The 16,390-nt window shown below is 51.2% G+C and overlaps 1 protein-coding gene across 6 annotated transcripts in view; it reads right to left on the bottom strand.

Annotated features, from left to right (window-relative positions):
• Positions 1–16,390, bottom strand: part of LOC145339199 (protein turtle homolog A-like) — a 67,452-nt gene that overhangs the window by 32,332 nt on the left and 18,730 nt on the right. For all 6 annotated transcript variants that reach the window (XM_080183584.1, XM_080183585.1, XM_080183587.1 and 3 more), the window contains exons 4-9: positions 9,699–9,842; positions 8,578–8,747; positions 7,283–7,400; positions 5,676–5,817; positions 3,525–3,670; positions 989–1,131 (exon numbers count right to left, since the gene is read on the bottom strand). In XM_080183584.1, coding sequence (XP_080039710.1) covers positions 989–1,131; positions 3,525–3,670; positions 5,676–5,817; positions 7,283–7,400; positions 8,578–8,747; positions 9,699–9,842 — 863 coding nt within the window. The remainder of the gene's footprint in view (positions 1–988; positions 1,132–3,524; positions 3,671–5,675; positions 5,818–7,282; positions 7,401–8,577; positions 8,748–9,698; positions 9,843–16,390) is intronic.

Raw genomic sequence — 16,390 nt, forward strand, 5'->3', positions numbered from 1 at the left:
AGAGAGAGACAGAGAGAGAGAGAGAAAGAGACAGAGAGAGGGAGACAGAGAGAGAGAGAGAGAGAGAGAGACAGACAGACAGAGGAGAGACAGAGAGAGGGACTGAGAGGGACAGAAAGAGAGAGAGACAGAGAGAGAGAGTGAGACAGAGAGCGACAGAGAGAGAGAGAGAAAAAACAGAGAGAGTGACAGAGAGAGAGAGAGACAGAGAGAGAGAGAGAGAGAGACAGAGAGAGAGAGACAAAGAGAATGAGACAGAGAGAGTGAGACAGAGAGAGTGAGACAGAGAAAGAGATAGACAGAGAGAGAGAGAGAGAGAGACAGAGCAAGAGAGGCAGAAACAGAAAGGGAGAGAGAGAGACAGAGAGAGACAGAGACAGAGGGAGAGAGACAGAGAGTGACAGAGAGACAGTGGGACAGAGAGAAAGTGAGACAAAGAACAGAGAGGGAGAGACAGAGAGAGACAGAGAGAGAGACAGAGAGAGAGACAGAGAGAAAGACAGAGAGAAAGATAGAGAGAAAGACAGAGAGAAAGGGAGCCAGTGAGAGAGATAGAGAAAGAGACAGAGAGATGGAGTGAAAAGAGAGAAAGACAGAGAAGCAAAGGCACAGAGAGAGAGACAGAGAAAAGAAAAAGAAACAGACAGATGGCAACAGTGAGAGAGAGAAAGAGCATTAAATAGAGACAGAATGAGAAGGATTGAGTGACAGAGTAATGGAGTGAGAGATGAACTGAGAGAGGAGGAAGAGAGAGAAAGAGGGAGAAACAGACAGAGAGAGCAGTGGGAGGGAAATAGAAACAGAGACAGAGAGGGAGGGACAGAAAGAGAGAGATAGTGAGAGAGAGGGAAACAGAGTGATAGAGATACTCAAAGAAAGAGACAAAGAGAGAAAGAGAGACAGAGAGAGACAGCTAGAGAGACAGAGAGGGAAATAGAGTGTTAGAGAGACTCAAAAAGAGAGAGAGAGATGGTCTGTGCTTTCCTACCTTGTCCAGTTCCAGGGCGAGCCCGTTTTTAGTCCAGTTGATGTAGAGGAGAGGGGGGCTGGCTACTGAGGGGCACCGGATGTGTCCTTGCATCCCCACTGGCAGAATGGTAAGTCTGGGCATACCCTGAGTGTAGGCTGGGTCTGTGGGCACAGAGAAGAAGGCACGGCACCCATCAGCACCTTGTGGTATTGTCCACACCGCACAAGACTGTGCCACCCCACCAACCCCACACACACTTTCCCACCCTCCCCCTCAATAAAGCAGGCCCGAAGGGCAGGAATGGGGGAGGGGTTGGCTTTGTGGGAGAGTGACTGGGCAGAGATGGTATGTGGAACTTCACGGGAGCGTCTCCAGTTTGGACGAAAGAATAGAAACGCAGAGTAATTTTTTTGGACGGGGAGAGAGTCGTGTGGTGGGGTGGGTGAAGTGTCAGGATTGAGAGGGAGGCCTGTGGCCCTGTAGAAGAACCTCCAGAAAGTTCGTACACATACTGCCAGCGATTCAGAAAATCAACAGGAATGGGTCTTTATTGCTTAGGGTTTGGAATAGAGGAATAAGGAGCTCTTTGTACTGTTGTACAGATTGAGATCACAGCTGGAATAGTGTGGAGTTTGTCCTCTTTACCTAAGGAAGGACGTCATTGTCTTTGAGATAGAGCAGCACATGATCACTGGCTCGATTCCTGGGATCGGAAGGAGTATGCTATGAGGAGGGATTGAGGAGACTGGGCTTCCTTTCTCTGGAATTCTAGATCGCACTGACAGGGGTAAAATTCAGAGGGTTTGACAGGGTGGATACTGAGAGGCTTGGCCCCTCCCCTGCCCCTGGCTGAGAAATCTAGAATCATTCCCTGTCCGCCTCTCCTCTTCTCTCCTTGGTCACCTCGTCTCTCTCTTCCTCAATCCTCTCCCTTACTCCTTTATTCTCTCTTTCTCTCCTCTCTTTCTCTCAATCCCCTCTACAGTTTTGTATTTTTCCTCTGTGCTCTTCTCTCTTTCTCATTCACTTTTTCTCCTTCTTTTGTCTCCTTCTCATTTTCTCTCCATCTCTCTCTATCCTATTCTCTCTCTGTTTCTCTCCCTTCTCATTTTCTGTCACTCCCTATCTCTCTCTCTCCCTGTCTCTCTCTCTCCCTCTGTATCTTTCTCCCCCTCTGTGTCTCTCTCCCCCTCTGTCATTCTCGTCCTCTGCACCTTTCCCTGTGTCTCTCCCTGTGTGTGTCTCTCTCTCCCTCTCTCTCTGTCTCCCCCTCTGCCTCTCTCCCCCTCTGTGCCTCTCCTTGTGTGTGTGTGTCTCTCTCTCCCTGTATCTCTCTCTCTCTGTGTCACTCTCCCCCCTCTGTCTCACTCTCCCCCCTCTGTCTCACTCTCCCCCCTCTGTCTCACTCTCCCCCCTCTGTCTCACTCTCCCCCCTCTGTCTCACTCTCCCCCCTCTGTCTCACTCTCCCCCCTCTGTCTCACTCTCCCCCCTCTGTCTCACTCTCCCCCCTCTATCTCACTCTCCCCCCTCTGTCTCTCTCTCCCCCTTTATCTCACTCTCCCCCTGTGTCTCTCTCTCCCCCTCTCTGTCTCTCTCTCCCGCTCTCTGTCTCTCTCCCCCTCTCTCTCTCTCTCCTCTCTCTGTCTCTCTCTCTCTCCCGCTCTCTGTCTCTCTCCCCTCCCCTCTCTGTCTCTCTCCCCCCGCCCCTCTGTCTCTCTCCCCCCTCTCTCTGTCTCTCTCCTCCTCTGTCTCTCTCCCTCTCTGTGTCCCTTCTGGTTTCCTGTCTCACTCTCTGCCCCTCTTCCTCTTGACATAAGACCATCATAAATGGGAACAGGAGTAGGCCATTCAGCCTCCCTGCTCGGCCCTCTGACTCTTGCCCCCTCCGACTCACTCTGATTCTGTGGGGGTAAATTTTACCATATGTCGTCATGGGAACCATAGCGAGCAGGGGAGTGGACCACGTAATGGTCCAGTGACTTTGGGCATGAGGTTCCAGTTTTGGGGCGAGTGCACCATAAAATCCCACCCCCTGTCTCTCTCTCTCGTTCTCTGTCTCCCACTGTCTCTGTTTATTTGTCTCTCTCTCTCCCTGTTGCTCCATGTGTGAGGGGCTAAGTCCCAATTCCTCTATGTATGACATTTGGGAGAGGGGGGAGACATGTGGAGGGTCATGGGTTGAGAGATGAGGCGATCACAATAAAATGTATAAAATTTTGACATGGTTTGACAGGAAGATATTAAGAGATTGTCCCTGCCCCCCAGGGGGGTATCTGGAACTAGGCACATTGTCAGGCTAAAGGGCCATTTTGGATCGAGTTGAGGAGACGTTCCTCACTTGGAGGGTTTGTGGATCTTTGGAATTCTCTAGGCCAGAGACCTGGGGATGCTTAGGCCATGAGTAGATACCACACTGAGAGTGTTTGGAGTATTGAGGGATCGGAGGAGCAGGTGGGAAGGTGGAGTTGACAGAAAATTAGCCCCAAGTTGTTTGGGGAGGGAGAGACGCGAAGGGCCTGCACACCAATATCCCCGCGCTCCCAGAGTACTTACGGAGGATGCGGAGGTAGGCCGAGGCTTCAGGTGACACAGCCAGCCCATTGCTGGGGACGCAGGTGTAGATTCCAGTGTCCCCTGGCACAGTGTCCCTGAGTATGAGGCTCCCATCAGTCTGAATACTCACTCGCTGATGGAGGGAGCTAGGGAGAGAAGGCAAGGGAGAGAGAGGGGGCAGAGAGGGAGAGGGGGCAGAGGGGGAGAGGGGACAGAGAGGGATGGGGCAGAGAGGGAGGGGGCAGAGGGGGAAGAGGGGACCGGGGGGGAAGAGGGGACCGAGGGGGAGGTGCCCGAGGGGGTGCCAAGGGGGAGGGGGCCGAAAGGGAGGGGGGAAAAGGAGGGGTCAGAGAGGGAGGGGTTGGGGTGGCAGGGGGGCAGAGAGGGGGAGGGCAGACAGGGAGAGGCCAGAGAGAGGGGAGACCGGAAGGGAAAGGGGCAGAGAAGGCACAAGGAAGGGGCAGATAGGGGGAGAGAAGGAACAGTTAGAGGTGCTGATGTAGGTGATTCAGCCAAATCCCTACGACTCACTCCTTCCCTCCCAGACAATTCATTCAATGTTCAACTGGATTTAGCTTAAAACAATGATCAACTATTACTAATAACAGCTGCACTGTCAGAGGGTTGGTACTGAGGGAGTGCTGCACTGTCAGAGGGTCAGTGCTGAGGGAGTGCTGCACTGTCAGAGGGTCAGTACTGAGGGAGTGCCGCACTGCCAGAGGGTCAGTACTGAGGGAGTGCTGCACTGTCAGAGGGTCAGTGCTGAGGGAGTGCTGAACTGTCAGAGGGTCAGTACTGAGGGAGTGCTGCACTGTCAGAGGGTCAGTACTGAGGGAGTGCTGCATTGTCAGAGGGTCAGTACTGAGGGAGTGCTGCATTGTCAGAGGGTCAGTACTGAGGGAGTGCTGAACTGTCAGAGGGTCAGTACTGAGGGAGTGCTGCACTGTTGGAGAGTCAGTACTGAGGGAGTGCTGCACTGTCAGAGGGTCAGTACTGAGGGAGTGCTGCACTGTCAGAGGGTCAGTACTGAGGGAGTGCTGCACTGTCAGAGGGTCAGTACTGAGGGAGTGCTGCTCAGTGTCCTGATGTCTGTATTTACTTGTGTACAGACATCACTAGCCTCATGCAGATTTTCTCATTTTTGATTTAACATGTTTAACATACAGTGAAAAGTATTGTTTCTTGCATGCCATACAGAGAAAGCATACTATTCATAGAGAAGGAAATCATAGAAACCCTACAGTACAGAAAGAGACCATTCGGCCCATTGAGGTTGCACCAACCACAATCCCACCCAGGCCCTACCCCCATATCGCTATATATTTAGCCAATAATCCCTCTAAACTACACATCCCAGTACACTTAGGGCATTTTTTTTTGCACAGCCAATCAACCTAACCTGGACATCTTTGGACTGTGGGAGGAAACTGGAGCACCCGGAGGAAACCCACGCAGACACGAGGAGAATGTGCAGACTCCACACAGACAGTGACCCAAGCCGGGAATCGAACCCAGGACCCTGGAGCTGTGAAGCAGCAGTGCTAACCAGCGAGAGAGTGCATGAGAGAGTGCAGAATTTAGTGTTGCAGTCAAAACTGGGGTGTAGAGAATGGTCAACTTAGTGTGAGGTAGGTCCATTCAAAAGTGTGATAGCAGCAGGGAAGAAGCTGTTCTTAGTCAGTTGGTATGTGACCTCAGACTTTTATATCATTTTCCCGAAGGGAGAAGGTGGAAGAGAGAATGTCCGGGGTTCGTGGGGTCCTTAATTATGTTGGCTGCTTTGCCAAGGCAGCGGAGAGTGTAAACAGAGTCAATGGATGGGAGGCTGGTTTGTGTGATGGATTGGGCTACATTCATGACCTTTTGTAGTTCCTTGTGGTTCTTGGGCAGAGCAGGAGCCATATCAAGCTGTGATACAACCAGAAAGGATGCTTTCCATGCTGCATCTGTAAAAGTCAGCAAACTGTTGATGATTTCTGTGAATGCACTGTGTTTAGAATAGGCGTTTTGTCCGGCTAAAGCTGACTGTTATTGTGATGCCTCAAAGCATCGTTATCTGCCCTTATACACCTCGCTCTGACGTCATCCCTGTCTGCACCCCCCTCCCACCCCGCCGCCTCCCCTCCTCTCCTCCCCCCGCCCGAAGCAGACCTGTGACGATGAACGTTGACTCCGTCCTTGAACCAGGAGTAGGTGAGGTTGCCTGGGTAAGCTTCGGCCTTGCAGGAGAACACAGCGTCCTGGGTATAATTCACTGTCAGGTTGCTGGGGGGCACCATGATAATTGGCGGACCTGCAGTGGTGGGGCACCAAAGGGTGGGCGTTAGTCTCTATGGATTGGGTGCAGGGATGCTCAGCAGGGGTGGGGGTGGTGAGTGGATTGGGGGTGGGGTGTGGGGGGTGGGGGCGGTGCAATGGTGATATGCGAGGGGAATTTTCCAGCCTGCACTCATGAGGACAGTTGCAAGACGCCAAATCTCAAACTCTCCCAACAATTCATACCGCAGGAGAAGAGAATGCTGGTTAGTTTAGTAGGAATCTCTGGTAGGAGATTTACCATGGTGAAAGCAATGGAGAACCAGGGGCTCACTGAGCTCCTGGGTAAGTCAGACAAAGGCCTGGACATGTTCCTCTTGTTTGCAGAGAACAGGCCTCTGTATATGACTGTCACTACTAACAGGGTAAATGTAACATTTGTAAATGTTACAAACTCGCCTAATTATCATCAATTTAGTGTCGCTGTCGGCACACTCAGCATTGCTCAGCCAGTGCTGCCCAATTGCAGAATCGTACCTAACAGTGGCTGTTTTGCGTTGGGTTTAGTCAACAACGATTAGGTGAGTATGGTCTGTATTACAAGCAACCATAGCAACACGCTGTCTGCTTTGACTGGCCGATCACAGGGAAGTATGGCCATTGTACCTGGGACTGTCATACCAGCGTTGAAGTTCTGACATAACATTTCTCAATTGTTTGGGAGGCAGAATGTCTTTTTGGACTGAAGGCGACAGCCCATTCATGGGAAAACAAACCACTCGTACGCTCACAATATGGGCAGTGTGAAAACAGCGGCTTATAAAATACATCCTGTTAGTGGGAAATATCACTCCTGGGGGGTCTTTCCGGCTGTGCTCGCCCCAAAATTGGAAATTCACATCCAAGATCTACGGATTTTCATATGATCCACCCCCTTGCCTGCTACAATTCCCGTGGCAGGTGGGATGGGAAAGCTCCCCCCTCCCATGTAAGCACAACATGGTGGCAGTGAGAAATCTTCTGTTCAGATCATCATAGAATCCTACAGTGCAGAAAGAGGCCCTTCAGCCCATCGAGTCTGCACCAAACACAATCCCACCCAGGCTCTACCCCCATATCCCTACATATTATCCCCATTAATCCCTCTAACCTATGCATCCCTGGACACTAAGGGGCAATTTCTTAGCATGGCCAATCAACCTAGCCCACACATCTTTGGACTGTGGGAGGAAACCGGAGTACCCGGAATAAACCCATGCAGACATGAGGAGAATGTACAAACTCCACACAGATAGTGACCCGAGCTGGGAATCGAACCCAGGACCCTGGAGCTGTGAAGCAGCAGCGCTAACCACTGTGCTGCCGTGCTGCCCAGATTAGTGAGACTCTCTGTTGATACAGGGTGAGCGAGTTCCAAATGTGGCTGTCTTTGGCCCGCCCACTCATTGAGGCGATACGCACGGTGGACGATGATCGGCTCAGAGTCTCTGCCTCCCGCATACCTCGGACGAGCAGACTCGTGTTGTGTGTGACAGAGCCCTCCTTATTGCTGGCCTCGCAGGTGTAGACCCCAGCACTGCTGCGATCCACTGCCTCAATCCTCAGGCTTCCATTCGCTACCTGCAGAAAAGAGGCAAGCCGCATGACTGGGGTGGTACCGAGCCCCAAGCACTCAGTGACAAACATGCACAGCAAGATCCCATTACTCCCTTCCCTTTGCACTGCGTTTGGAGTGGTATGGGGAGGGGTGGGGTCAATGAGGAGGGGGGAGATATTATTAGAGATGCCTGATTTGGGGGGGAGTGGAAATCCAGCCACCATTTGCTCCCAACACTCAGCTTTTGAACTGAGGGCACTCACAGTGTCCCGTGGGATCCATCAGCCAGATACGACTTAGAATAGAATCCCAACAGTGCAGAAGGAGGCCATTCAGCCCATTGAACCTGCACCAACCACAATCCTACATAGGCCCTTTTCCCATAACCCACGTCTTTACCCTGCTAATCCTCTTGACATGACGGTCAATTTTAGCTTGGCTAATGCACCTAACCCGCACATCTTTGGACTGCGGGGAAACCGGGGCACAGGGAGGGAACCCATGCAGACATGGGGAGAATGTGCAAATTCCACACAGACAGTGACCCAAGCGAGGAATCGAATCCGGATCCCTGGTGTGTGAGGCAGCAGTGCTAACCACTGTGTCACCGTGTCGCTGTGAGACAGCAGTGCTAACCACTGTGTCACCGTGTCGCTGTGAGATAGCAGTGTTAACCACTGTGTCACTGTGAGGCAGCGGTGCTAACCACTGTGTCACCGTGTCGCTGTGAGGCAGCAGTGTTAACCACTGTGTTACCGTGTCGCTGTGAGGCAGCAGTGTTAACCACTGTGTTACCGTGTCGCTGTGAGACAGCAGTGCTAACCACTGTGTCACCGTGTCACTGTGAGACAGCAGTGCTAACCACTGTGTCACCGTGTCGCTGTGATACAGCAGTGCTAACCACTGTGTCACCGTGTCACTGTGAGACAGCAGTGCTAACCACTGTGTCACCGTGTCGCTGTGAGACAGCAGTGCTAACCACTGTGTCACCGTGTCACTGTGAGACAGCAGTGCTAACCACTGTGTCACCGTGTCGCTGTGAGACAGCAGTGTTAACCACTGTGTCACCGTGAGGGAGCACTCTGTGGCACAATCTGCCCCCACCCACTCAGGTCAGCCCCACTGCAGCCCCTACTTCCTGAGCTCCTCTTCCCACCCCTACACCTTGGTGCCCTCGCCCAAATGCCCAGAGACTCTCACCTGGTATCTCTGCCCATCCGGGTGCCCAGCTGGCATGGGCAGCACCCTGTCATCCTTGGTCCAGCGGATGAGTGGCTCGGGGCGTCCGCTGGCTTCACATCTCAGGTGTGCCGGCTCCCCCAGCATAGCTTCCACCAAGTGGGGTGGTGTTGTCTGGAAGCTGGGTGGGGCTAAGATGGGTGTAGGGGTGAAAGGGGTGATTAGAGAGGGTGGGGAAGGAAAGAGAGGGGAGCAGCGTTAAATAAAAATCAGGTAATAAAGCGCAAACCCCCCCTCCGCTCTACTGTACCTCATTAACTACACCAGGCAGGCTGAGAGAGACAGTTAGTCAATTCCATTAAATATTCTGAAACCCAGGCTGCACGCTGTCAGAGGGTCAGTACTGAGGGAGTGCTGCACTGTCAGAGGGTCAGTACTGAGGGAGTGCTGCACTGTCAGAGGGTCAGTACTGAGGGAGTGCTGCACTGTCAGAGGGTCAGTACTGAGGGAGTGCTGCACTGTCAGAGGGTCAGTACTGAGGGAGTGCCGCACTGTCAGAGGGTCAGTACTGAGGGAGTGCTGCACTGTCAGAGGGTCAGTACTGAGGGAGTGCTGCACTGACAGAGGGTCAGTACTGATGGAGTGCTGCACTGTCAGAGGGTCAGTACTGAGGGAGTGCTGCACTGTCAGAGGGTCAGTACTGAGGGAGTGCTGCACTGTCAGAGGGTCAGTACTGAGGGAGTGCTGCACTGTCAGAGAGTCAGTGCTGAGGGAGTGCTGCACTGTCAGAGGGTCAGTACTGAGGGAGTGCTGCACTGAAAGATGCTGTATTACTCTGTATCTAACCCCGTGCTGTACCTGTCCTGGGAGTGTTTGATGGGCACAGTGTAGAGGGAGATTTACTCTGTATCTAACCCCGTGCTGTACCTGTCCTGGGAGTGTTTGATGGGGACAGTGTAGAGGGAGATTTACTCTGTATCTAACCCCGTGCTGTACCTGTCCTGGGAGTGTTTGATGGGGACAGTGTAGAGGGAGATTTACTCTGTATCTAACCCCGTGCTGTACCTGTCCTGGGAGTGTTTGATGGGGACAGTGTAGAGGGAGATTTACTCTGTATCTAAGCCTATTATTTGTTAACTCACTGGTGACAGAGAGATAGATCCAGCTGCCATTCAGAGAATGGTAAGGGTGAATGAGGAACAGGATGCGACACCGGTACCAGCCTTCGTCCTCGACACGTAGATTGTTAACTCGCAGTGAAGCTCCCTCCGATAAGCTCAGGCGACCTGTCGAGGGGGACAGAGGATCAGAGGTCAATGATGAAGAGATTGGCTAGCAACAGATCTTCTTCCCAGAATGGCCTGCATTTCTGATCTTCGCTACTCTGCATTAATTGCCAGGGCAATTTACAACGAGAATTATGGTTCAACTCTCATCTATCACCCCATTCAATGTTTCTCCGTCAGGGACCCTGTTTAAAGAGGGAGTCTCTCCGTCAGGGACCCTGTTTAAAGAAGAAATCTCTCCCTCAGGGACCCTGTTTAAAGAGGGAGTCTCTCCGTCAGGGACCCTGTTTAAAGAGGGAATCTCTCCCTCAGGGACCCTGTTTAAAGAGGGAATCTCTGTCAGGGACCCTGTTCAAAGAGGGAATCTCTCCCTCAGGGACCCTGTTTAAAGAGGGAGTCTCTCCGTCAGGGACCCTGTTTAAAGAGGGAATCTCTCCCTCAGGGACCCTGTTCAAAGAGGGAATCTCTCCCTCAGGGACCCTGTTTAAAGAGGGAGTCTCTCCGTCAGAGACCCTGTTTAAAGAGGGAATCTCTCCCTCAGGGACCCTGTTCAAAGAGGGAGTCTCTCTGTCAGAGACCCTGTTTAAAGAGGGAATCTCTCCGTCAGGGACCCTGTTTAAAGAGGGAGTCTCTCCCTCGGGGACCCTGTTTAAAGAAGGAGTCTCTCCGTCAGGGACCCTGTTTAAAGAGGGAGTCTCTCTGTCAGGGACCCTGTTTAAAGAGGGAGTCTCTCTGTCAGAGACCCTGTTTAAGAGGGAGTCTCTCTTTCAGGGACCCTGTTTAAAGAGGGAGTCTCTCTGTCAGAGACCCTGTTTAAAGAGGGAATCTCTCCCTCAGGGACCCTGTTTAAAGAGGGAGTCTCTCCGTCAGGGACCCTGTTTAAAGAGGGAATCTCTCCCTCAGGGACCCTGTTCAAAGAGGGAGTCTCTCTGTCAGAGACCCTGTTTAAAGAGGGAATCTCTCCGTCAGGGACCCTGTTCAAAGAGGGAGTCTCTCCCTCAGGGACCCTGTTTAAAGAAGGAGTCTCTCCGTCAGGGACCCTGTTTAAAGAGGGAATCTCTCTGTCAGAGACCCTGTTTAAAGAGGGAATCTCTCCCTCAGGGACCCTGTTTAAAGAGGGAGTCTCTCTGTCAGGGACCCTGTTTAAAGAGGGAATCTCTCCCTCAGGGACCCTGTTTAAAGAGGGAATCTCTCTGTCAGGGACCCTGTTTAAAGATGGAGTCTCTCTGTCAGGGACCCTGTTTAAAGAGGGAGTCTCTCTGTCAGAGACCCTGTTTAAGAGGGAGTCTCTCTTTCAGGGACCCTGTTTAAAGAGGGAGTCTCTCTGTCAGAGACCCTGTTTAAAGAGGGAATCTCTCCGTCAGGGACCCTGTTTAAAGAGGGAGTCTCTCTTTCAGGGACCCTGTTTAAAGAGGGAGTCTCTCTGTCAGGGACCCTGTTTAAAGAGGGAATCTCTCCGTTAGGGACCCTGTTTAAAGAGGGAGTCTCTCTTTCAGGGACCCTGTTTAAAGAGGGAATCTCTCTGTCAGGGACCCTGTTTAAAGAGGGAGTCTCTCTGTCAGAGACCCTGTTTAAAGAGGGAATCTCTCTGTCAGGGACCCTGTTTAAAGAGGGAATCTCTCTGTCAGGGACCCTGTTTAAAGAGGGAGTCTCTCTGTCAGAGACCCTGTTTAAAGAGGGAATCTCTCTGTCAGGGACCCTGTTTAAAGAGGGAATCTCTCTGTCAGGGACCCTGTTTAAAGAGGGAGTCTCTCTGTAAGGGACCCTGTTTAAAGAGGGAATCTCTCCCTCAGGGACCCTGTTTAAAGAGGGAATCTCTCTGTCAGAGACCCTGTTTAAAGAGGGAATCTCTCTGTCAGGGACCCTGTTTAAAGAGGGAATCTCTCCCTCAGGGACCCTGTTTAAAGAGGGAGTCTCTCCGTCAGGGACCCTGTTTAAGAGGGAGTCTCTCTTTCAGGGTCCCTGTTTAAAGAGGGAGTCTCTCCGTCAGGGACCCTGTTTAAAGAGGGAATCTCTCTGTCAGGGACCCTGTTTAAAGAGGGAGACTCTTTCAGGGACCCTGTTTAAAGATGGAATCTCTCCCTCAGGGACCCTGTTTAAAGAGGGAATCTCTCTGTCAGGGACCCTGTTTAAAGAGAGAGTCTCTCTGTCAGGGACCCTGTTTAAGGAGGGAGTCTCTCTGTCAGAGACCCTGTTTAAAGAGGGAATCTCTCCCTCAGGGACCCTGTTTAAAGAGGGAATCTCTCTGTCAGGGACCCTGTTTAAAGAGGGAATCTCTCCCTCAGGGACCCTGTTTAAAGAGGGAGTCTCTCCCTCAGGGACCCTGTTTAAAGAGGGAGTCTCTCCGTCAGGGACCCTGTTTAAAGAGGGAGTCTCTCTGTCAGAGACCCTGTTTAAAGAGGGAATCTCTCCCTCAGGGACCCTGTTTAAAGAGGGAATCTCTCTGTCAGGGACCCTGTTTAAAGAGGGAATCTCTCCCTCAGGGACCCTGTTTAAAGAGGGAATCTCTCCGTCAGGGACCCTGTTTAAAGAGGGAGTCTCTCTGTCAGGGACCCTGTTTAAAGAGGGAGTCTCGCTTTCAGGGACCCTGTTTAAAGAGGGAATCTCTCTGTCAGGGACCCTGTTTAAAGAGGGAATCTCTCCGTTAGGGACCCTGTTTAAAGAGGGAATCTCTCCCTCAGGGACCCTGTTTAAAGAGGGAGTCTCTCTGTCAGGGACCCTGTTTAAAGAGGGAGTCTCTCTGTCAGAGACCCTGTTTAAAGAGGGAGCCTCTCTTTCAGGGACCCTGTTTAAAGAGGGAGTCTCTCCGTCAGGGACCCTGTTTAAAGAGGGAATCTCTCCGTTAGGGACCCTGTTTAAAGAGGGAACCTCTCCGTTAGGGACCCTGTTTAAAGAGGGAGTCTCTCCGTCAGGGACCCTGTTTAAAGAGGGAATCTCTCTGTCAGGGACCCTGTTTAAAGAGGGAATCTCTCCCTCAGGGACCCTGTTTAAAGAGGGAATCTCTCCGTCAGGGACCCTGTTTAAAGAGGGAATCTCTCTGTCAGGGACCCTGTTTAAAGAGGGAGTCTCTCCGTCAGGGACCCTGTTTAAAGAGGGAATCTCTCTGTCAGGGACCCTGTTTAAAGAGGGAGTCTCTCTGTCAGGGACCCTGTTTAAAGAGGGAATCTCTCCCTCAGAGACCCTGTTTAAAGAGGGAATCTCTCCGTCAGGGACCCTGTTTAAAGAGGGAGTCTCTCTTTCAGGGACCCTGTTTAAAGAGGGAGTCTCTCTTTCAGGGACCCTGTTTAAAGAGGGAGTCTCTCTTTCAGGGACCCTGTTTAAAGAGGGAGTCTCTCCGTCAGAGACCCTGTTTAAAGAGGGAGTCTCTCCGTCAGGGACCCTGTTTAAAGAGGGAGTCTCTCCGTCAGGGACCCTGTTTAAAGAGGGAGTCTCTCTTTCAGGGACCCTGTTTAAAGAGGGAGTCTCTCCGTCAGGGACCCTGTTTAAAGAGGGAGTCTCTCTGTCAGGGACCCTGTTTAAAGAGGGAGTCTCTCTGTCAGGGACCCTGTTTAAAGAGGGAATCTCTCCCTCAGGGACCCTGTTTAAAGAGGGAATCTCTCCGTCAGGGACCCTGTTTAAAGAGGGAATCTCTCCGTCAGAGACCCTGTTTAAAGAGGGAATCTCTCCGTCAGGGACCCTGTTTAAAGGGGGAGTCTCTATTTCAGGGACCCTGTTTAAAGAGGGAATCTCTCTGTCAGGTGCCCTGTTTGAGAGGGAGTCTCTCTGTCAGGGACCCTGTTTAAAGAGGGAGTCTCTCCGTCAGGGACCCTGTTTAAAGGGGGAGTCTCTATTTCAGGGACCCTGTTTAAAGAGGGAATCTCTCTGTCAGGTGCCCTGTTTGAGAGGGAGTCTCTCTGTCAGGGACCCTGTTTAAAGAGGGAGTCTCTCCGTCAGGGACCCTGTTTAAAGAGGGAGTCTCTCTTTCAGGGACCCTGTTTAAAGAGGGAATCTCTCTGTCAGGTGCCCTGTTTGAGAGGGAGTCTCTCTCTGTCGGGGACAGTTTAAAATGATTGGGAACTGCCACAGTGACTATTCCAGTCGGACCCAGAGAGTTTCCAGTCGGAATGGCATGCTGAGGGAGGGAGGGCGTGACAGAGAGAGAGAGAGAGAGAGAGAGGCTTTGTGGATTAGTGTTGGTTTACCACAGTTCCTGATTACAATGCAGTTCATTGTCTGCAGGGATTTAACGGTCCCATTGAGAATTATCCCCCCTGCTGCCTCTCACACAATACAACCAGGAACACAATCAGAAAATGGATTGAACTTTTCAACCTGCAGAATAAGAAATTTACCTGAGCTGTTAAACAGCCTAGTGCCTCTCTCTCTCTCTCTCAGGGAGACTGACTGGTGTCTCTCAGTCCCTCTCTCTCAGGGTGATATCTATACATTGACTGCTGTCTCTCTCTGTCCATGTCGCTCAGAGTGAAATCTGTACACTGACTGGTGTCTCTCAGTCCCTCTCTCTCAGGGAGATATCTGTACACTGACTGGTGTCTCTCAGTCCCTCTCTCTCAGGGAGATACCTGTACACTGACTGGTGTCTCTCAGTCCCTCCCTCTCAGGGAGATATCTGTACACTGACTGGTGTCTCTCTGTCCCTCTCTCAGGGTGATATCTGTAGAACATAGAACATAGAAAAACTATAGCACAAACAGGCCCTTCAGCCCACAAGTTGGGCCAAACATATCTCTCCCTACTAGGCTTACCTATAACCCTCAATCCTACTAAGCCCCATGTACTCGTCCAGAAGTCTCTTAAAAGACCCTGTCGAATCCGCCTCCACCACCACTGACGGCAGCCGGTTCCACTCACCCACCACCCTCTGAGTGAAAAACTTACCCCGACATCTCCTCTGTACCTACTCCCCAGCACCTTAAACCTGTGTCCTCTTGTGGCAGCCATTTCAACCCTGGGAAAAAGCCTCTGGGAATCCACTCGAGCAATACCTCTCATCATCTTATACACTTCTATCAGGTCACCTCTCATCCTTCGTCTCTCTAAGGAGAAAAGACCCGAGCTCTCTCAACCTATCCTCATAAGGCATGCCACCCAATCCAGGCAACATCCTTGTAAATCTCCTCTGCACCCTTTCAATGTCTTTCACATCCTTCCTGTAATGAGGGGACCAGAACTGCGCACAGTATTCCAAGAGGGGTCTGACCAGGGTTCTATACAGCTGCAGCATTACATCCTGACTCCTAAACTTAATCCCTCGATTGATGAAGGCCAGTACACCATACACCTTCTTAACCACATCCTCTACCTGTGAGGCCGATTTAAGAGTCCTATGGACCCGGACCCCAAGATCCTTCTGATCCTCTACACTGCTAAGAGTCTTACCCTTAATATTACATTCCTTCATCCTATTTGACCGACCAAAATGGACCACCACACACTTATCTGAGCAGAAGTCCATCTGCCACTTCTCTGCCCAGTCTTGCATCCTATCTGTGTCTCGCTGCAACTTCTGACATCCCTCCACACTATCCACAACTCCTCCAATCTTCGTGTCATCAGCAAACTTACCAACCCATCCCTCCACTTCCTCATCCAGGACATTTATAAAAATCACAAACAGCCAGGGTCCCAGAACAGATCTCTGGGGCACACCACTGGTGATCAACCTCCATGCAGAAAAAGATCCATCTACAACCACTCTTTGCCTTCTGTGGGCAAGCCAGTTTTGAATCCACAAGGCAATGTCCCCTTGGATCCCATGCCCCCTCACTTTCTCAATACGTCTTGCATGGGGGACCTTATCGAACGCCTTGCCGAAGTCCATATAAACCACATCTACCGCTCTTCCTTTGTCAATGTGTTTAGTCACATCTTCAAAAAACTCAACCAGGCTTGTAAGGCATGATCTGCTTTTGACAAAGCCTTACTGACTACATTTGATCAAACTATACTTCTCTAAATGTTCATAAATCCTGTCTCTCAGGATCTTCTCCATCAACTTACCAACCACTGAGGTCAGACTCACTGGTTGATAATTTCCTGGACTATCTCTATTCCCTTTCTTGAATATGGGAACCACAACTGCAATCCTCCAATCCTCCGGAACCTCTCCCATCTCCATCGATGGCACAAAGATCATCGCCAGAGGCTCTGCAATCTCTTTCCTCGCCTTCCACTGTAACCTGGGGTACATCCCATCCGGTCCCGGTGACTTATCTAACTTGATGCTTTTCAAAAGATCCAACACATCCTCTTTCTTAATGTCCACACACTCAAGCTTTTCAGTCCGCTGCAAGCCTGCATTACAGTGTATACTGAAGTAAAGTATTCATTGAGCACCTCTGCTATTTCTACTGGTTCTATACAAACTTTCCCACCTTCACATTTGATAGGTCCTATTCCTTCACATCTCATCCTCTTGCTTTTCACATACTTGTAGAATGCCTTAGGGTTTTCCTTAACCTTACCTGCCAAGGCCTTCTCATGACCCCTTCTGGCTTCTTAATTTCCTTCTTAAGTTCCTTCCTATAAGTCGTCTACTCCTCTAGATC

Source organism: Carcharhinus amblyrhynchos, unplaced genomic scaffold (genome assembly GCF_965287045.1).
Source record: "Carcharhinus amblyrhynchos unplaced genomic scaffold, sCarAmb.v2.hapA chromosome_339, whole genome shotgun sequence".
NCBI classification, from domain to species: domain Eukaryota; kingdom Metazoa; phylum Chordata; class Chondrichthyes; order Carcharhiniformes; family Carcharhinidae; genus Carcharhinus; species Carcharhinus amblyrhynchos.